The 22366-nt window shown below is 39.6% G+C and overlaps 1 protein-coding gene across 4 annotated transcripts in view; it reads right to left on the reverse strand.

Moving 5' to 3' along the window:
• Nucleotides 1–22366, reverse strand: part of MAP3K20 (mitogen-activated protein kinase kinase kinase 20) — a 173658-nt gene that overhangs the window by 149816 nt on the left and 1476 nt on the right. For 3 of the 4 annotated variants that reach the window (XM_027128169.1, XM_027128170.1, XM_027128177.1), the window contains exon 2: nt 10784–10976. In XM_027128169.1, the coding sequence (XP_026983970.1) occupies nt 10784–10942 (159 nt within the window). In that variant the 5' untranslated portion in view covers nt 10943–10976. Of the gene's footprint in view, nt 1–10783; nt 10977–11144; nt 11517–22366 lie in introns of those variants that run through there. The other variant, XM_027128172.1, reaches the window with a different exon arrangement.

The raw sequence follows: 22366 nt of genomic DNA on the forward strand, positions 1-22366 counted from the left end.
TGGAGAAGAAAAGGCTAGGAATGAAGTAGACTAGAAATGCAGACTGTTCTGTTCTGTAGCTTCAGGAAGAGCAAAACCTTCCTGGAAAATCTTACAGAAGAAGAGAAAGTTGAGATATGATTACTAGGTTTATTATTTTATTTACTCCCTATGCATTTATTGATTGCTTATGGTGGGCTGGGTACAATGCAGAGCTTAGAAAAAAAGATCAATCAGATACAAATCTTAAGTTCAAGAAGTAGACATATGGAAGGAAGAGGGTAAGATTTGTTCTGTATGGCCCCAGAAAAAGAGACCAGTATCCACAGCTGGAAGTTACATTATAAAGAACTTTCTAAGAATTAAACTGTTGCAAAATTGAACAGCCTGCAACTCACATGTCATCGATGGCAGCCTTCAGACAGAAACTGGTTGTCCTAACCAGGAGCAGGAATCAAGCACCAGTGAAAAAAAAATTGATAAGATGGTCTCTGTCTTAAGTACTTCCGTGAGAGTGACTTCCTGTCTTCACTAGAAAGCAGAGAAGAAAATTCTACACAACTTTTTAATACCCAAGTGACATAATTCTATTCTGAAGACAGAGAATTAATCATATCTACTTGAAAACTATCTGAAACACTCCCAGGTAGCTCTTCCTCTCCTCCAATTTTTCAGTTTTTTAATTGTTCTCTCCGTATTAGGCTTTGTGTTTCTCAAAAATCCAATTCATGCTTCATACTATTTTTCTTCTAGCAGCAAGAGCCTAGCTTGTATAACACCAGTTAGTCAGGATATAACAGCCTTACTGGAATACATTCATTGGTTTGATTTCAGTACAATATTTAGAGGATGGCTGGAAAAATATTATTAACTAACTGAAATGTTTATTGCCTAATATACTGAGATCAATAATAACTTTAATGAAAAGCTGAAATAACTGTTGTAATATGTAATGTTACATATGGCAAATTGCAAAAACCTCCACATGCAAGTAAATATGTAATCTAACAAAGTTTTGAAAGGATTAAAAGATTTTTAAATGACTGAGAAGCAAAAATAAGAAGGATAGGGGCTTTTTCTTGAAAATAAAACACTATTACAGTCGCATAAGTGATCTGAAAATATCCTAGAATGATGTTTGTCTTAATGTAACTGCATTTCACATAACAGGATAAGAAAATTATTTATAATTCAGGTAATTTTCTAAATTCCTCTTGGTCCCAGGGGAAGCCATTCCTACAGCTTTTCCTCAGTGTAAGGTTACCTCTCCACAAGGTTCGTGTTACCTTCAGATATATCAGGAGTATACGCTTACTCGTGTAATTTACATATTTGTTCAACATGTGTCCAATTTTCTTTTTAAATTTATTTATTTATTTATTTTTGACTGCACTGGGTCTTCGTTGCTGCACGCAGGCTTTCTCTAGTTGCGGCAAGCACGGGCTACTCTTCATTGCAGTGTGCAGGCTTCTCATTGCAGTGGCTTCTCTTGGTGTGGAGCATGGGCTTTAGGCGTGCAGGCTTCAGTAGTTGTGGCACAGGCGCTCAGTAGTTGTGGTGCACGGGCGTGTGGGATCTTCCCGGACCAGGGATCAAACCCGTGTCCCCTGCACTGGCAGGCGGATTCTCAACCACTGCGTCACCAGGGAAGTCCCTGTCCAATTTTCTCTATCTCTTTATAGCAGTTCACTTTGGGGTGTCTTATAAGCTCCCAGTAACAGAAATGTCTCACAGAAAAGAGCTGAGTGATGGATAGCTGTTTTATATATATACCTTTGGAGTGGTGACTACATTAATGATCAGATAAAATGATCCATTATTTTAAACTGCTTATTCTCTAATTCAAAGTAATGATTTATGTATGTAGTAAAAAATCAAAGCATGGCATAGTGAAATGCTTAAAATTCCTTAAGTGGAAATGGCATGCCAGTCTAAAAAGGTACAAAAGCAAAGGAATTTATAAAAATCAAACCAATAACTAAGAGTACTATGTAGCTGTAGTATTTTTTAAAATTATTTTATTTATTTTTGGCTGCGTTGGGTCTTCTCTGCTGCATGAGGGCTTTCTCTAGCTGTGGTGAGTGGGGGCTACTCTTTGTTGCGGAGCAGGGGCTCTAGGCATGCGGGTTTCAGTAGTTGTGGCACACAGGCTCAGCAGTTACGGCTTGCGGGCTCTAGAACACAGGCTCAGTAGTTGTGGTGCACGGGCTTAGTTGCCCCGCGGCATGTGGGATCTTCCCGGACCAGGGCTCGAATCTGTGTCCCCTGCATTGGCAGGTGGATTCTTCACCACTTCGCCACCAGGGAAGCCACTATGTAGCTGAATGCGAGTGGTACAGTGACACAGTTGACACAGTGAAGACAGGTGTGCTCTATCCTCTTCATAGCTCAAAGAGAGTAAATGAAGAAAATGTAGATACGTCCATACAGGATATCTTTCCTGGATGAGAATGAGAGGGACATCTACAGCGATATGATCCCAAGAATAAATACTTGACTCTGAGCAAGGCACAGTGCTAGGTGCTGCGAGACAGGTAAGAAGGGTGCTGTTTATATTAGCCAGGTTACTTAACCTCTCTGAGCCTTAGTTTCTGAGCCATCAAATGGAGATTATAATCTTGTAACACAACTGTGAAGAGGAAGAGGGCAAGGATGGAAAGCCCCTAACCAAGTGATCAGCTCACAGTGGTAGCTGTACCTGGTACAGTGATGATGACCAGGATGGTGACAGCATCAGCAACAAAGGCAGTGGTTAATGGCTGTTTTTGCCCTCAGAGAGTTCTCACCAGGGATGCTGCATACACTTGCGTATACATGCTTGCCCTTCTGCATTCATGCTGAGCCTTGCCATGGATTTTTCCTGCAGACTGTAAACGTGGCCTCTGACCCCTTCTCAACATAGGTTCTAGGAACCAACAAATTGAAGTTTTCACAAAACATGACACTTATCTGCTATCCTGACTTTAGAGCATGGTTGTGAAGATATAACCGACAGTTAACAGTCACCCAAGTCTTCCTCTGTGTCAAGCACTCTTCTAGATATTTTATACGTGCTAAGTTCTCTAATCCTCTCGACAACCCTGTGATGGAGGTACTGTTATTAGCCCCACTTTTCGGATGAGAAGACGTGGCATGTTCATGTGAAAAGTTAAGTGCCCTCCCTTACAGTACTTCTAGAGCCACGAGGCAGTTTTAATCGCATGTCAAATTAGCTGCATGGGTGCTAACTGGTATAAATTCAAAAGAAAAAGAGAAAAATTACGTTTGTGTGATCTGAGAACGTTTCACAGTGAAGGAAGAAATTAAAGCTGAAGAATGAGTAGGACCTGCTCAGGCAGAGAACAAAGGTGTTACAGGTGAAGGAAAGAATGTGGACAAGGTTACAGAAATGGGAAAGCAGGATGGAAGCACAGCTGGACCCGGTTGGAGAGGGGGCGAGAAGGGAAGGTGGTTTCAGGTCAGAAAATGAAAGACAAAGCTGGAAAGTCAGGTGAGAACCCCAGTGGAAAAGGTTTGGAATCTCAGGGCATCTGCCTGAGGTTTCCCGTCTGTCGGCCATTCCTAAGTCTGCCTTGAGTTCATTATGCCCAGTGACATTGCCAAGCAGGGCCTGTGCACAGGTGGTCACCTGAGCACGGTGAATTTAAGGGTCTCGAAAGCCTCTACCAACAACCATCTCTCCACTACCAGTTTCACTAAGTACCTGCAATTCCAAACTGGAGTCAACATACTGATCGTCTGTATTTGACATGATTGGCTAGGTACAACCTAAAGCCCCAGTGAGCAATCAGAAACACCTGGGAAGCCTGTTGCAGCACAGATCGCCGAGCCCCACACCCCGGAGTTTCCGACTCAGTAGGGGTGGGGTGAGGCCCAAGAATTTGCATTTCTAACAAATTTCCAAGTGACGCTTGATGCTACTGGTCCAGGGGCCACACTTTGAGAACCACTGACCTAAAAGAATAGAATGCAGAATGCGTAAATTCTGATTGCGGACAGAAAAATTCTGCATGGGGTTATCTTAAATAATAACTCACATTCCTACAGTTAAAGCAAAGGTAATAACTCATGGATAAAAAGTCAGCTACAGAACTGCAAAGAAGAGGAAAAAGGGTCTCTCAAGAGTTAATAAAATGACAACAACATTAACTAGTCTTCTAGTGAAGCACTAATTGCTGACATGTTGATAAAGTCTGTATAATAAAAGCTCTCATTTTTAGTTTTGAGTTCTGTGTCAATTTCAAGATTGTATTTTCTGTCTCACACAGGTATCTCCCCCTTTATATAAAAAGTTACTGAGAGTTCCTGTTCTTATGATCAGTTTTGATAGTTTGATCTTCTCTCTTTACCTATAAATATTTATACTGTGGGAAAGTTTTGAAACTTGAATTTATCTGGCTTTCAACATTTCTACAACAATCAAATTTGGTAGGAAAATAGATTTTTTTAATAAAGGGAGTAGGGGGCTTCCCTGGTGATGCAGTGGTTGAGAGTCCGCCTGCCGATGCAGGGGACACAGGTTCGTGCCCCGGTCCAGGAGGATCCCACATGCCACGGAGCGGCTGGGCCCGTGAGCCATGGCCGCTGAGCCTGCGCGTCCGGAGCCTGTGCTCCGCAACGGGAGAGGCCACAACAGTGAGAGGCCCGCGTACCGCAAAAAAAAAAAAAAAAAAAAAGGGAGTGGGACCTTGCAGAAGTCAAGGCAATTGAAGAAGGAGCCTCATATTTCACCTTTTGAGGATTCTGCTTCCTTTTCATTCTTTTGGGGAAATAAAAAGGAATCATGTTTCCTTCATATCTCATACTTAAATCCGGTTTCCTACCATCAGTTAAATATCAACAGATTTCAAGTTAACACAAATGCTTGCAGGTTTCCATCTCTCCGACAGAAAAAAGTACCAGGTACAGACATGCCTGGTTCATGCTGTGAAGCTGATGAACCACTCGTGTGGGGACTGCTCTCCTCTGGGTATGTGGTTGGAAAGAGGACACTGGGATCCACAGTGTCTTCCTCTGCCCTCGCCACTCCCTGCTTCAATTTCTGCCTAAGCAGTTTGGTTTGATCTCAGCTCACCTGGAATTTACCAAAAAGATACAATAATGGCTTCTTTTCTTCCCTTTGGTATATGCCCTTAAGACCATATTATTTTTTTCCTGTTGAAAACTTCTTTTCGTAACAAAAATAAATAGTGCTCTGTAAGTAAATCTGCAACCAACAAAAACAAGCTAAATTACCACTGAAAAACCTGTAGCACTGCTATGAGAAAGCAATGTAGAAGTAAACATTAAACATTTTGAAAGCACATATTGAGACTGAAAAATGTGTGATTTGTGACAGACTAAAGAGGTTTATAAAACTTAATTCACTTGAACATCCTTAGAAAGTGACAAAGGTTGTCAGAGCTATGATTTTTTTGAGTTTTTTTCCTGTAAATATATGGGTTGCACTGTGTTTACATTTGTCAAAACTTAGTGATACGTGTATTTCATTGTATGTAAATTTTACCTTAAAAGAAAACAGAACTGCAAACACATAATGAACTCTGGTAACGATATGCATGCTGAAGTATTTAAGGGGAAACTATTGACACCTGCAGCTTATCTTGCAATGCATCAAAATGGATTGATGGATGGAAGCATACATAGACATACATGTGATAAAGCAAGTATTTATGTTAATAACAGATCCTAGATGGCAGACATACAGATGTTCATTTTTACCCTTTCAACTTTTCTTCATGTTTGAAAAATTTCATAATAAAAGTGTTATGTTCTTAAAAAAGAAATATGAGATCACCATAGAAAAATATGAAAAACAACAGAAAGTATAAGAAAAAGAAAAACACCACACAGACACCTGGGATGATATTATATACCTTATTTTGTAACTTTTTTACCACTTAGCAATATATTATGAGCATTTTCCTAGCTCTTTAAGTATTCTTCCAAATGCAATGGAATTCCATTATACAGATGTAGCATAATTTTTTTCATCTTTATTGACGTATAATTGACAAGTAGAATTGTAATATATTTAAAGTATACAACATGATGATGTCAATATACATACGTATATTGTGAAGGATTCCCAAGATCAAGTTAATTAACACAACCATCATCTTTCACATTTACTTTTTTGGGAGGGTGGTAAGATGTAGCATAATTTAAAAGATAATTTGTTGGAGGACACTTGAGTTGTTTCTAATTCTTCATTATTTATTTGAGATAAGCAACCTATTATAGCCTTCTTCCTGCATATCTCTGATTATTTCCTTAGGATAAAGTCCTAGAAGTAAGATTTCTGGCTCAAAGGAAGGAAACATTTTAATATTTTTGATATATTTTGCTAAACTCTTCTCCAAAACATGTATCAATTTACATTTCTAACAGGAGTGTATCACAGATCACAGCTATACAGATGTATATTAAAATTTTAATTAAATGCTCCCATAAATAAAATTTATCTATAACCATTCTTTCTCCCAGAAGAACAAAGGCTCTTTTTAAAAGAGTCTACAATAAGCAAACCTAGTACCCAAATCTTGGTTTCTAAATATCATACTCCCAAATCAGGTACCCTGAATCAGGGCTTCCTGAAGAAATACCTGACTCCAGGAATGGAACTAACTGAGACTGGAACATCTTTTTGTGCCAGGGAGTATGAAAAGGCTAAAAAAATGATGAAGAAGTATCAAAAAGACATAGGAGCCAAATTTAAGGGACTCCTACTTGCTAAATCGGGAACAATTTAAGCATGAAAGTGAAAAACGATAGTAATGAACTATAACATTTTGAATTTGAAAAAGAATCTGTAAGTCTACAATGAAGCAATAAATAAATGAATGAGTGAATAAGTGAAAAGTAAGGAAACAAGGAAGAAAGGCTCTCATTTATGCTAGAACCTTTTGCTTCCTACACAGTAACTGTCACAATATTTGATTCGAACAAGAATCGTCAATGGATGCTAAAAACATTGGGCAGTGTTTGTTGAGGGAAGATATTTACATAACCTCAAAGTATCTACCAATAGCTTAATTATTAATTACAAAGAGAAAACAGGTATTTTACTGGGGAGATATTGAGTGAGTCCCTCTTAATCAAGGGTTCAAAATTAATATCACCTACAATGGGACAAACTGACATCGGAGGTCTTCCATTAAGACACACCAGGGGCACATGTCCTATATAACATTCTTACCAAAACTACATAACTTTAAACTAGGCAAGAGGGAGGGAAAATCAGATGAAGTCCAAATGAGGGACATTCTACAAAACTTTCCAGCACACTTCAAAAATGTCAAAGTGTAAAAGACAAAGAAAGGCAGAAAAACTGTTACAGATTAAAACAGACTAAGTAGATATATCACTAAATGCAGTATGTCAGTGGTCCCCAACCTTTCTGGCACCAGGGACCAGTTTCGTGGAAGACAATTTTTCCACAGACTGGGGGTGGGGGGGAGTGGTGGGGGGTGGTTTCGGGATGATTCAAGCGCACTACATTTATTGTGCACTTTATTTCTATTATTATTATATCAGTTCCACCTCAGACCATCAGGCATTAGATCCTGGAGGCTGGGGATCCCCCTGAAGTATGTGATCCTGGACTGGAACCTGGGTTGGGGAAAAAAATGCCATAAAAAGCCTTTACTGGGACAATTGGCAAAATTTGAAAATAGACTCGTACAATAGGTAAAAGTTTTGATAGTTGTATTACAGTTGTGTTCTTGGGAGAAGCTAAAGTATTTAGGGATAAAGGAACATAGCATCTGCAATTTACTCTCATGTTCAGTAAAAACTAAAATATGTATGAATATATATAAATCAATAATATATAAAGAGAAAGCAAATGTTGCAAAATGTTAATTAGTTATGATTTTAGGGGAAGGATATGCTAGAGTTCATGGTACTATCCTTGTAGTTTTTCACTAGGTGTAAAAGTTTTTTAAAAATGAAGTTTTACAAGATATGGAAGCAACCTAAGTGTCCATCAACAGATGAATGGATAAAGAAGATGTGGTATATGTACACAATGGAATACTACTCAGCCATAAAAAAGAATGAAAATCTTGCCATTTGCAACAACATGGATGGTCCTAGAGGGTATTATGCTTAGTGAAATAAGTCAGAGAAATCAAATACTGTTGCTATCACTTATATGTGGAATCTAAAAAATAAAACAAATGGATGAATATCAAAAAAATTAAGTTTTAAAGAACTACCAAGATTTTAAGTAAATGCCATTTTTCTTTCTTTTTTTCTAAATCAGAAAAGTAACATATACTCACTAAACTAGAGGTCTACGAATAAAGCAAAAATAAATAGCATTCCTCTATACCCTCACATAAGCAGAGTTAGAGTTTTGAATATATTTTCTCCACCTTTCACAAAACATATATTTAATCAGATATTAGGTCATTCTTTTTTTTTTTTTTTTTTTTTTTTTTGCGGTACGCAGGCCTCTCACTGTTGTGGCCTCTCCCGTTGCAGAGCACAGGCTCTGGACATGCAGGCTCAGCGGCCATGGCTCACGGGCCCAGCCACTCCCGGCATGTGGGATCTTCCCAGACCGGGGCACGAACCTGTGTCCCCTGCATCGGCAGGCGGACTCTCAACCACTGCGTCACCAGGGAAGCCCTTAGGTCATTCTTAAAGAGTTCCATGAGCGAGCTACCAACATATTAGTAAATGTTCCATCACTTCTAAAATTCATTGGCAAAAATGACCAAGTGACACAGGACTGAATCTATAAATTGGAAAAAATCCAGAGCTTATTACCTTTATCTTTTCACTGAGAAAACATCTAGCCACCAAGGCAATACATAGTTCATACAGTATAACGAACTTTCACATAAGAAATGCATTTTCCTTTCCAATAACTGCCAACCCCTAGCCAAAATTATTTACATCTTAAACGCATGTCAAGTCAGTAAGTGTGGGGATGCTTTGCAATAACTTCCCATGTCTCTTTATCACGGACAGTCACTGATTAAATCAAGCTCCAAAGCTGACACTGAGTTTCTGTCTTTCCTACTTAGAAGTTTATGAGGTACGCTCCTGCGCTTTACTGTAATCAACTCCAATTCTGAACGATACTCAGGTTAAATATCTACACAAGAGCAGGATTTGGCAGTTTCCAGGTCCTGTTTTCACCCCTGTGCTTTCCTATGTCATTTTCCTGGCTTTGTCAAAGACAGTAAAAAAAGGTATTGGGTATGGATGGGGGTGGAGTGAATGGGTTGCAATTATTGTCTTCCTATCAAAATCTATTTCATGTCTCATAAAGTCTTTCTCACATCCAACAATCACACAAGAACATGTTCATGGTACTGAAGTTGCATGATGCTTAAAAATATTAGCATATTTATACGCTTCTTTGAATATAAATTTGATGGAACTAGTTTATTTTCTGTTCTTAGCTGGTCAGCTAGAGGTTTCAGAGTTAAAAACTGGAGAACAGGGGGTCTGACCTGAATTTCACCTACCCCTACTGGGGCAGCTTAACCTGTTTCTCAAAGCTGTATCTCCCAACCTACAGAATGGGTACAATAATGCTGGCCTGTAAAGGGCTTAAGAGTTCACTAGATAAAAAAACTAGGTTCAAGTCCAGAATAAGAAATGGTTTTATTATTTGGCTACTATTTTAAAAATTCGTTGATCAAGAAATGAGGTGAAGGAAACTTTTTCTACATAGTGCCCTTCGGTTTGGGGCACACATTGGCTTTAAAAGCTCTCACTTCTTAATGCTTTCCACAACCTACAGATACCCCAAGGCAGAGATATCTTAGTCTTTCTGACTTGGCTTCAACAATCGGAAACACAGATGGTGATTACACAGTCACACAGCAGTGCTGGGATGGAAGGCCACATAGTGCTTTCCACTTGGGTTTCCATCTCCAATCAATTGCTATCGTTCACTGGCAGCAGTCAATGAAAAAAATGAAATCATTCAGGGAGATTAAAAGATGTTTATGGAAAAGTTCACTTCAAAAAGATATTGAAAAGAACAATAAGAAGCCAAAACAGGACATAAGTAGAAATGACCAAAGCAAACTCCAGAGGGTAACTATTAAAAGTTATCAATGCCCTGAGCCCCTGCAGGTCAGCTCCACAACTAGCTTTACTGTGGAGTTTAGGTACCCAACGGAATGTGGGGATGATGTGTCACTTTCCTAAGAAAGATAAAGGGCCTGTGTATAAGTTTTGGGCTTGACTAGGACCAGCACAAACCCCAGACTCTGAAAGTTAAGACCTTTTTCCCATTTTACAACTAGGCCAGCTCTCTGTCTAGCATCTTTATTAAACAAAGTCCATCGCTTTGGGCTTCAAGTAGAGGTGAAATGCAAGAAGTTGGTATTGCTTATATTTCAGTAGAAAAATAATGCTTTTTGTTTTTCAAAAGACAACTCCTGAGGACCACAAATTAATGGACAGAAAACAGAAAGGGGATGAAAACTTTACACACTACTCTTTACTGACCCCTCTTGGCTGACCCAGGGAAAAGCCTGAAGCCTGGGAAGGCCTGAAAGCTCACCTCCCCTGGACGAGAGCTCAGGGAACATTCGGTCTGTCACGCCATGGAAAGAAATCCTCTCAGTTCAGATGACCCCTAGTAAAATTCAACCCCCAGCACACGTGGCATTGGTTGCTATTTATGGAGCTCCCAGAATGGAAACTGGGAAACGGCCTCACGGATCAACCCCAAAGGATCTGCTAGGTCCCTGGCGGCCTGAGACCTCTGACTCCAGGTTGAAAAGCTTACATAAGTGCTATCGTGCCCACTTCTGATAGCAGGAAAAGACCTTACCTCTTTCTCTATCTTGAGTAGCTTCTTTACAGCCACCTCCTTGTCCTGTGATATCCATTTGGCTCGATAGACACTCCCGAAACTTCCTCCACCGCAGTTTTCGAAAAACTGCAAGTCATCAAATTTAATTTGCACAAAGGAGGTACCGAGAGACGACATCTCATAATGACAAAGTATTATACTTCCACGAAATCTATAGAGGGAAAGGAAGAGAAAGTTGGATTAGAAACATATTAGAATGAAACCTCTGTATTCCACTTTAGCTAACGTATACCAAGTCCTGCAGCACTTCCAGAAAGGGCCTGATGACTTAGGAGGAAGAAAAGCAAGAGTATAAGCAAATCAACATGAAAACACTTACCCTGGCAGCCCATGCAAAATTCAACAGCAACTTGTCCAGACTCTGAAACACAGCTGTCCGCAGAGAAATGGCTCAGATTCCCACGCCCCCACCGACAAAGCCTGCAGCACCACTTCCTGCACATCCCAAGCAGCTCTGCCTAAAGGCTACTGTGTCACCAGGTCTCCTTCCCCAAAGCCCCAACAAACGGGAAGCATGCCCTCAGCAGCAGGCTTGCACAGCTCTTCTGGCATCTGAGGCACGCCATCTCCCCGTGTTGTACTCACTTCACACAAAATATACATAACCTAAGCATCTGAGCATGCTGGCACAGGAGGGCCCAGATGCTGCAAACTGAACGCGCATTCAGTGTTGGGATTTCAAAAGCAAGCGGTCAGCTTCGGGATGGAAGAAGAGCTGGCCAAGTGTTTTGCAGAAGTGGCTCCCTGGATTGTATCCTGGAGCAGAACTTAATTAAAGAGCAGAAAATTTGCCCTTGATTACAAAATATATTACGTCATCCAGAGAACTCTGCCAAGAATGTTTTTTAAAAAATATTATGCTTGTTTCCAGAGGAACTGATTACCTCTCCCAGAGATTATTACAGTGATATTTTCTGCAGTCTAAGGAGTTTTACTATTCTCCAGGTAAGGGGTCATTCTTCACACCCTATACCAAACCACAGATTAGCAGGAAAAACAAAACAAAAACATACAAACAAGAAAACGAGGGTCTAAAGTTTTGAACTTGCATGAAAAGCAGATGGATAAAAAAGTTTGTATACATATTCTTCCCAAACTGTAAATCAGAATCTTATAATGAGGGAGCAAAAAGACGAATCCATAGGTGCAGGACATTCTACAAAACAACTCCCCTGGGGTCCTCATAATTGTCAATGTCATGAAAGATTAAAAAAAAAAAAGCAGAGAAACTTACAGCACACAGAGGACTTAAATATGATGACTAAATGCAATGCATAATCACTGACTAGATTGTGGATCCCCCCCACCAAAACTACAGAAGTTATTAAGATTTTAGGGAAATCTGAATATTAACTATATATTAGATAATATTATTTTATCCGTGGCAAGTAATGGTATTTTGGTTTTGTAGAAGGATGTCCTTGCTCTTGAAAGATATACTGGGTGATGTATTAAAGTATGATATCTCCAAGTTAATTTAAAATAGTTCAATTCCCCCTCACCCTCCGAAAAAAGTGAATGGGTATAGAAAGGAAGGAGGCAAATGCAGCAAAATGTTAAGAACTGGTGAATCTAGGTGAAAGTTATATGGGCGTTTTACTACTCTTTCCATTTTTCTGTGGAGTTTGATTATTTTCCAAAGAAAAGGGTGGAGGGAGGCAGTTTGCACCTATACAGATTGACAACATTTCTTCTTAAACAACTTGCAGCTTTGCAGAGGGATGTACACAGTAAGCTCAGAGATCTTAACGTGCAGCCACCCCATTTTAGGAACATCAGGTCACTGAAGAATGCTGATTTCTTAACAGAAGCCAAACTCAGCTCTACTTTGGGAAGAAGGCAAGAGAGAGGATTGTTTATCCTCTGCACTTTAAAAGATAGCTTAGCGTCTACATAAATAAACATAGTATCCAGATACAGTCTGTACCTATCTGAGTCAACAACTTACCTTACTTTTGCTTAAATTCATATTTAGCTAATTACAGCAAAGAAGGCAAAAAAAAAAAAAGATAAAATTTAAGAATGTGCCAAAGGTAGGTACACAGAACATGCAAATTTGTTCTTATCCGCAAAAAGTTTGTTCAACAAACGTAGAGAACAAAATGTATGGATACCAAGGAGGAAGGGGGGGTAGGAGGAATTGGGAGATTGGGACTGACATATATACATTATTGATGTTATGTATAAAATAGATAACTAAACAGGGAACTCTACTTAATGCTCTGTGGTGACCTAAATGGGAAGGAAATCCAAAAAAGAGGGGACATATGTATACGTATAGCTGATTCACTTTGCTGTATAGTAGAAACTAACACAACATTGTAAAGCAACCATACTCCAATAAAAATTAATAAAAAAAGAAAATGTCATTAAAACTTAAAAATAAAGATGAAAAAAGAAGTTTGTTCAACAAAATGGAAAACACCACTTGCAAGAGTTCCTCAGTGTTAAGTATTATAGACACTATATTTTTATTATTCACTTTTATTTTTATCAAAAAAATAAAACTCTCCTTTCCCCTCCCTCCCCACACCCAATTCTCTCTTCAGAGGGAACTAATTTCAACTCGCTTAGGGTTTTATTCTGATATTTATATTTCATATGATATTTTTATATCTATATTTCTAAAAATGTCTTTATATTGCTAATTCCTGATTGTCCCATTTTAGTTATTACCTATTAACTTCTCCCTGTGGAAGATAAGGATTTAGTTCTCATATCCCATCCTTTACCCCCTTACATACAAATATGTCACACTTGCCCAATCCTCCCAGCATCCAATTCTACTGTAACGTTTGGTTAAGTCAATATTCACTGTTTACAGTAGTCTGACAAAGTAAACATTATTCCCAAGAGTGCTGAGCAGGACTTAATGAATTTTCCTTTCTTGGATAATTTTTTCTTTCTCCCAGAGTTACTAGTTGTTCTGTTTTTGTTTTCGTTGTTTGCTTAGACTTTTTTTTTTTTTTTCCTGTATGCGGGCCTCTCACTGTTGCGGCCTCTCCCGTTGCGGAGCACAGGCTCCGGACGTGCAGGCTCAGCGGCCATGGCTCACGGGCCCAGCCGTTCTGCGGCATGTGGGATCTTCCCGGACCGGGGCACGAACCCGTGTCCCCTGCATCGGCAGGTGGACTCTCAACCACTGCGCCACCAGGGAAGCCCTGCTTAGCTTTTTATACACCTAAAACGTACTCACCTCATCAAACTCTCCCAAGAACTGCAAAACTCCTCTCAATAAAGTAAAAACATCGGGTAATTTGGCAGGGGTGGGGGGTTCCATTTTCTCTTGGAGACATTCCTGCTATACCCTTCAACGTCAGGCAATCTAGCTGGAATAGCTGCTCTAGGCCAGACTTGACTGGGACTTCCCTTCCCCATCATCCTCAGCATTTCCTTCACCTTTTCCTCTGTGGGAACGCCTGTCCTTGGATCTCCTGGCTTCTCTTTCTTGGTTATTCCCTTACTTTGACAGTGTACCATCTCCCATTAGCTACCTGAACAGAGTGCCCAGGATGCAATTTTTTGGGAGAATCTGTATGTCTTAAAATGTCTTGATTGGTAGTACGGAATTACAGATAGGAAATAATCTCCTTATAATTTCCAAAGTACAATATTACCTCATACCCATCTAGTTTCTAACGTGTCTGTAGAGCAGCCTGAAGCTACTCTGGTTATTAATTCTTTTTACATTATTTTTTTCCTTTTTGAAAGCTTTTAGGACCTTGTAGTCATCCCTGGAATCGTGAAATTAATAGGATATGCTTAGAGGTGAGTCTTTTTCATTCACTGGTGGGATACTCAGTATACTCTCCGTCTGTGACTCATGTCTTTTAATTCCAGGAAATTTCCTTGTGAGCTTCCTTCACCACTTATAGCCACTTTTACTTCTTGTCTCTTCCCTCCCCAGACACGCAGGAGGACTGATTTGCAGTTGCCAGTACACGCTTTCACATCTCCACACCTCTGCACAGGCTAGTGTCTCTGCTTAGAATGCCTTTCCCTGCCCAGTGATGTCCCTGACCACCTCCTCTGGGCCTCACGAGCAGAGTTAATTCTCCTTCTGTACCACAGCCCCTCTTTTTATCCGTTCATCATTCCCACTTACTTCCCACCAGACTTCACATTCTTTAAAGGCAAGACACGTTTCTATTTACACCTGGGTCTTCAGCACCTACTACGCAGCTAGGTGCATCACACCTTTTCCATTAAAAAGTATGTATTGAATGAATGAATGAATAAACAAATGAATAAATAATTTCTGGCTATTCCTGTTATGCCTTTTGCAGCTGGAAAGATTCCAATCAGATTAAGTAAAATCTGAGAACTATAGTTTTCATAAGTGGCCCCCAGAGGAATCCGAAGCAAATCCTGATTTGGAAACAGCTGCCTGGGCTTCTTGGGAGACTGAGAACAGTATATTTGGGTCTTCAGGATTAGGTGTCTCTGAGTCTGGAGGAGGGGGAGAGGAGGAGGGGGAGGGAAGAAATCCTTCCAGAACAAACAGATCGGAACCAGGATGAGATCAATATGAATAAGTCTGAACCCTCTGGTGCGGAGCAAGTCCAGGGAATGTGGATGAACTGAGGCAGGATCAGTCCCACTTGAAACTGACCCAGGGGTGCCAGAGGGAGGCTGACCTCTGAGAAGCATAGTTCTCCAGGATCTTCACCCTGAGATGAGGCAACCAGTCAGCTCTTCCCAGAATCACTGTTACTCATCCTGCCTTTGGTGATACATCCTGCCTTTTGGAAACTGGCTATGTAGGAACGGAACTATATAATTACTTGAGGGTTTTACTGAGACCATAAAAAATTAGGTCCCATCTGATTACCAAAGAGACTAACAATTCTGGGGTGTATGAATACAGGTTCTAACTCCAGTGAGCTTGGCAAAGCGTCATGGACATAGCTGAAAAACCTGACTGAGATTCCCATTGCCATCTATGTGACTGTCTGACCACATATATTTACTTTTCCCTTTGAGCTTTCTCTCCTTTAAAATCAGTATTCTAAGAGGATCAACTTATGACCAGAAGAATGGATAAACTGAGTTGCTGATTAATCATACTTCGAGCATCTTGGGGAAGACTGCTACCTGATGAAATTATGTTCTAATTTTTCAGGTGTATTCTCCAATGAATAGACTAGAATTTAATAAGAGTCATCTATATAAATGTATTTACATAGTATACCCAATCAAATGATGTTTTCATCTCACCATGTTAAAACAATTGCTTTTACACAAGAAAGGCAATTTTTCTCCATGCAATAATTCCCAGTCCTAATTTTTTTTTTTTTGCGGTATGCGGGCCTCTCACTGTTGTGGCAGGCTCCGGACGCACAGGCTCAGCAGCCATGGCTCACAGGCCCAGCTGCTCCTCGGCATGTGGGATCTTCCCGGACCGGGGCACGAACCCGTGTCCCCTGCATAGGCAGGCGGACTCTCAATCACTGCACCACCAGGGAAGCCCCCAGTCCTAATTTTGCAGCATCCTAACTTTGGTTTCATAAACTCTCAAAGCTGTTTTAAATTTTAATGATAATTATCTATCACAGAGCACTGAAGGGTAAGTTAGAACAGGGATATCACAAAAATGTATAAGAGGGTGTCAGAACTCTGAAAATATTGAAAATCACTAACTCAGTGGTTAAGTCCAATCATTTGAGTACTTGAGTAGTAAGACTAATTTTTTTTTTAATTTTTAAAGATTTCCTTAGGAAACTGCCCGGCCGTCCAGTGGTTAGGACTCCACACTTTCACTGCCCGGGCCCTGGGTTCAATCCCTGGTCGGAGATCTAACATCTTGCAAGCCACAGGGCGTGGCCAAAAAAAAAAAATTTTCCTTACATTAAAATTTTAAAATATTTTTAAACTATTAATTGCTGAAAGCATATATAGTACTATCAGGTAATTATCAAAAGTAGAACTATAGGGAGGAAGAAAAAAAACCTTATAGGGAGTATTGTTTTACTTTTTAAAGTTTTCAGCTTTCCAATCCAAAAAATGGACTTTTGCCCTGGATTTTAAAAAAAGAAAAAAAACCCCCACAAATTTAGAATTAGATAGATGTGAGTTAGAACTCTGCCTCTACTTCTCAGTAACCTTGAATCAATCACTTTTCTCAGACCATGGCATTTCCAGACCCATTAAAGGAAATATCCATTCTGTTACCATGTGTCTCAAAATTGATAGTCCAAAAGCTATCAAGTTTGAACAGTATTATTTGACTTCTTTAAGTCTCACTTCCAAGTAACAGATATTTCAACACAGACACAGCATGATCCAGGGGAAAGACCCCAGTTCGATAGCTCTAGGAGCAAATCTGAACTGACTTGCTGCCAGGCCTTGGGCAGGGCACTGAGCCTCTCCGGCCTTAGCTTTCTCACTGGCAGTAATACCCATTCTGTGTAGTTGTTGAGAAGTGGGAGATGCTGTGAAAGGCCTTGCACAGTGCCCAGCACCCAGTATATAATACTCAATAAATGGAAACTATGGTTCTTTAATTATTTTAAGAAATCTTGATATCATATTTAACCATCTACTTTTTCAGCCTTTGTAGTTAGGTATGCTTTCCTCAACAGTTTTCCTCTCCTGTTTTCAGAATTGTTTTATATTATAGCTTCATTAGTTTTGCAGAACAACTATAAATAATGTATTGTTGATCCTTAAATCCCTATTTTGTGAGCTTCTTTGTGTACGTTTTATTTTTTTTTCCCTCACTCCTCTAGTTGCTGCTCTTGGTTTTGGCCATTTTTGCAAGATCCATCTTCTTAGTAATATAATTTTCTTTTAAACATTTTTTTTCATAAGGAGAATATTTAAGTTATTAAAAGACAATACTTTTATTTTTTGGCACTTTTTAGATACTAGAGTTTCTGGGACCTATTTAGTCAATTATAGCCCTCACTTTGGAAGGGTCTTAGAGTATACATTTCTGTGGTGGCCCTTATCTTCTTTCAGATCTTATCTACTGACTGCGTATCAAATAGACTCAAGATACTTGCAAATCTTAATTTAAAAAAAATTAAATCTACTTATAAAAGGATTAGTTTTATTAGAAAAGAACTTTGGACTTTTTCTGGATTTTTCTATCTTTTAGGTTTATACAGGGCTATTATTTCTCAACTCAGATCATTTTCTACCCCTAATTTACACTAGTCTTCTTCCTCTCTTCACAAAAGTTAAAAGTCTATTTTCTGGTACAATATAGAAGAAAAAAATCATTTGTTTTGTCATGACCTGAATATGACCAAAAAAACCCCCAAAACCCCTCAGTCAATTCTTTTGCCAAGCTCACTGCCCTAATATTTATTTATGCTAGTATTATTTCAGCCTCCTTAACACAGATTAGTAAATAAACTAATAAAAATGTGCTTCATCACCATGTACATAAAAACAATACCACTTGGATTGCAGGTCTGCAATTATTTATTTTTTCTTCAAGTCTTATCTTCAAGAAAATGGGGAAAGCTCTGGTTTGATGTATTGGTTTATAACACCAAGGTCAAAGATTCAAAGATTCTGTTTCTGAGCAGCACTGCTGTTCTGCTATGATAGATAAGATCTGTAAGACTAGCTAGAGACTGGGTATGAATAGAACTAACTAGTATTGTGTCCTTCCTTCCTCCAAGTCTGCTACCAGAAAGCAGACTGTCTTGTCTAGAATAGGTTGCTGGGCTCAGTGAAGAGGATCTTCAGTCATGGATATCTGAGGGAAGCCAACTTCAAGAGTCTAAAAAAACAGAAAAGCTATTGTTTCACTTTTTTTTTCCCCTCGCTCCTTTATCACATAAATAACATAGAACTCTCTAGTTAAAGCACAGGTTAAAATTAAAATGAACTAATTAAATGAGACATTATTTGTACTTTAATACTTCAGTTAATGAAAAGAGACTTCCATGACATACTTTTCTTGCCAGAAATGTTGTTATGAGAAGCAAAATAGAGGAGGAACAGGAATGTAGGGGGCAGGGGCACTTATGCCACAGAAATGCCGTGTGTAAATATGTCTGTGCTCAAACAGAAGCCCAACTAGGAAACTCGAAGCAGGTACAATCCAGGACATGGGTCACTGCAGGGCCTTCTCATGTCGAATGATTAGAAGCTTCTAGCGTTGAATGACTGGAGGCATGAGGAAGAGAATGGGGCCAGAGTCTGACTAAAACAAAGGAGCATGGAGAGGGCACATTTCTATGGGCTGGCTGGAAGAGGAACACACAGGTGTTTGGGGATACGGGTGAGGGTAGGGGAGAAAGCGTGGTGAGTAAACACGGCTTATTCAGTCAGCAGGCCCATGCATCCCTAGATCCTGCTGCCACTCAGCTTTTATTTCTACTCTAGAACAGTTTGCTGTCACACAGAAAGTATCTCACCTTCCCGGCTGCTAACAAACAGTACGATTTTGGACAAACCTAGAATGAAGGTTCCCTGAGAAAGGGAAATATGAGAGTTAAAAACTGGTAACCTTGATGTAACATGAAAAAAAAAAAATGGGGACATTAAAACTAGATAAGACCAAAGGAAGACTCTGTAGTATGTATCACCGAGCCAGAGGCAACGCTATCTGTGGACAAAAGTTACAGAAAGAATTCTGGGTTATTAGAGCTGCCTAACAAGGAAATACACCACCCTGTTTAGTAGTGCGTCCTCCATCACTGAGAGTGTTGAACCGGAATGTGGATAGGAGACGACGAAAGCAGAATGACTCGTTTCACAAAGATCCACTCCAACCCTACGAGTACACCATGACTGACCTCTCCCTTCCCTTCTTAGGGATACAGTCATGAACCTGACACTGAGAGCCCCCTCGCTTGTGGAGGAACACAGTGATCAATACCAGCAATGGGGATAATGGAGATGACTGGGCATCCTCCTAAATTTCTCCTCCCAAACTGGCTGAGAAGGTGAGAGCCATATTTCAGACTTCTATCCTACAACTGTCCTCCCCGCTCCTCTTGACTTCCAAAGCAAAGAGCTCTGCTGACCTCAAAAGCCACAGTATGACCACAGGAAAAAAAAAAAAAACTCTTTGGATGATGATCTACCCCCATTCTTTTCTCAGCATAATGGAATTGCATTACCCCACGTGGCAGGCTGGTCTATGAAGCAGAATGGTGCCGGTACCATTTACCAGAACCAGGACCATGCTCCTCAAATGTGGGTTAGCCCACAGGTGGAGTACCCAGTTCTGAGCAGAAGATGTACGAATAAACACACGTCTTACATCAGCGATTTTAAGATTTGGAGGAATAAACTTGCTTAATGTCTGTTTGTATTGGTTTGTTCAATAAAGTCAAACAGTACAGAAGACAACGCCAAAGTCACATGAATTTTTAAGATTAAATGCAAGATTCGGAAAAAAGTGCTTGCTTACACTAGGGGTATTTATGGCTATACTTACAGATCCCTGAAGGAATACGTTCTTCCCCACTTTTGGTAGAAAAGTTTAATAAGCAAAGATTTACTCCATGACCTTTAGGCAGTGATCTTTGCCTTCTCTTTTTGGTTTTCCTCTATGGAAGTCCAGAGATGAGTCCACAGAGAAGAATGTTGGTCCCTGAAGGCAATCTGTGCTCAAAATCGGCTGTAAGAATGGTCAATGTTGGTCTTCTAGGTCATAATCTTCCACCATTCCTACAGTTCCCAAACTGTTCAAATATAAATGCACTAATTTTCAGATTCTCCCCCCAAGAATATTACAAAGCTGTGTATAAACTCAGAGGTACGCACAGAGCTGCTTTAGAAATCCTTATGTGCAAAGCAGGAGGATAGCTATGAAAACCTCCTAGCCCTACATACACACGTAAGTATGATTTGGGAACAGGGCAGGCTACCAAGGGCAAGCCTTAGCTGGGAACAGGTGAGACAGGCAGCTTTCTCTGTGTATAAATTGAGAGTGTGGAAAACCCCTTCTCTACCACTCAGTGATGGTGGCTAAAGTTCCTGGCACTGGCTCAAGCATTTCCATGTGCTGTCTCATATCCTTCTGCTTATGAAGCAGGGATTACTGTCCTCAGTTTGCATGTGAGGAAACTGAGGATCAACCGTGTAAAAGTTGCCCAAGCCAACTACCTATCTTAAAGTGACACAACTGAAATTCAAATTCAGGTCTGACTTCAAAGTCATATCATTTTTTCCACCATATCATGTCTTTTTTCCACTATATCATTCTGCCTCCTCCTTCTAATTTGCCTTTTTTTCTTTAAACAATCTCTTTTCTTATTATAGTAATTACTAGATTGCTCACCATCCACCTAAAGTTCAATTTGAGGCTTTAATGGGATGCCGGGGACAGGGTGTCAAATGCGTGGCTGCTTTGTTCTCACAGAATCTTCTACTGTGTTGGGATTACTTAACTGCTATTAGGGCATAATCGATGGTTCAGCTGTCTGTAGGAGGGTCTGACACAGAAGCACCCAGGTATCAGTCAAACCAATCTAAGCTCTAGCATTTATAGCTCTCTTTCCTTAACAGGTACAGTTTTATGGTCACAGCTGGAAGTTTGCTTATTTGTGTGTAGTGGGGCAAGGTTAACAGCCACAAAAGTAGCCTAAATCTTCCCTGCAGTAAGACCAAAAGGTGCCTTCGCTGTTCCTATTACATGTAGATAGACAAGACACCCTCCCTGTCAATCTGTCCTGGGTAGAATAAAATGGAAAACAAATGATCCAAATTGATTTTTATTTCCAGCATCTCTGGATACAGATATAAGGCTATCTTATTCCAAGAAGGCCTATATCACCACAAACATCCTTTTCTGGTTTTAAAAAAAAATCATTGATTCTCTCCTTTCTTTTTTCTGAATCCATCAATTTCTAAAATCAACTGACCACTTTTCTCTTTCACTCCACACTAATAGTTTCACTCCATGTCTGACCCCTTTTCATGAAACATCACTGTAATTTCTCCAGTGTTTTCTCTGATGACTAGATTATTCACTTCACGCCCCTGTTAACTCCTGTTTATAATTTTGTAGCCCTATCAGTTTCACTGCTCATTCCGGATAGGCACTCAGCCAATATACTGCCAATAACACTCACTCTTGTGCTAACTTAAAATACACAGCTTAGCCTGCCAAGTTTCCTTATTTGGCAAGAAGGTCCCTGAGTTCCCAAGATCTTTGACCATCCATTTTTAGATCCAAATCCTCAGTGCTTAATATTTGGATATTTCTCTCTTTCTCTTTGATTTGTCCTTATGTGTTCCCCAAAAGAATAAGAAAAAGAGATCAATCATCTATTTGCTTTCCTAGACAAGAAAAAAATGTCCTTGCCATTATGGTCATTTACTCTGGAATTATTACCACTAAAACTTTTGATACAAACAATATTTTCCAGTTTAAAAAAATTCCCATAATAATCTCAAAGAAGTTATAATAAAAATTAAATTCTGAAAGATTAAAATAAACAGTACACATTGCTCTAAAAGACCATGTTTCTTTATCTTAATTCTCTCTTTCCAAACAAACTAAATTCGCATTCATTTACAATCTCCCAAATCTCTCACTATTGTAGCAGGAACATAAAACAAAGGCTCCACAAA

Source organism: Aethalodelphis obliquidens, unplaced genomic scaffold, assembly GCF_003676395.1.
Source record: "Aethalodelphis obliquidens isolate GAN/ISIS:26980383/991018 unplaced genomic scaffold, ASM367639v1 scaffold2, whole genome shotgun sequence".
NCBI lineage: Eukaryota > Metazoa > Chordata > Mammalia > Artiodactyla > Delphinidae > Aethalodelphis > Aethalodelphis obliquidens.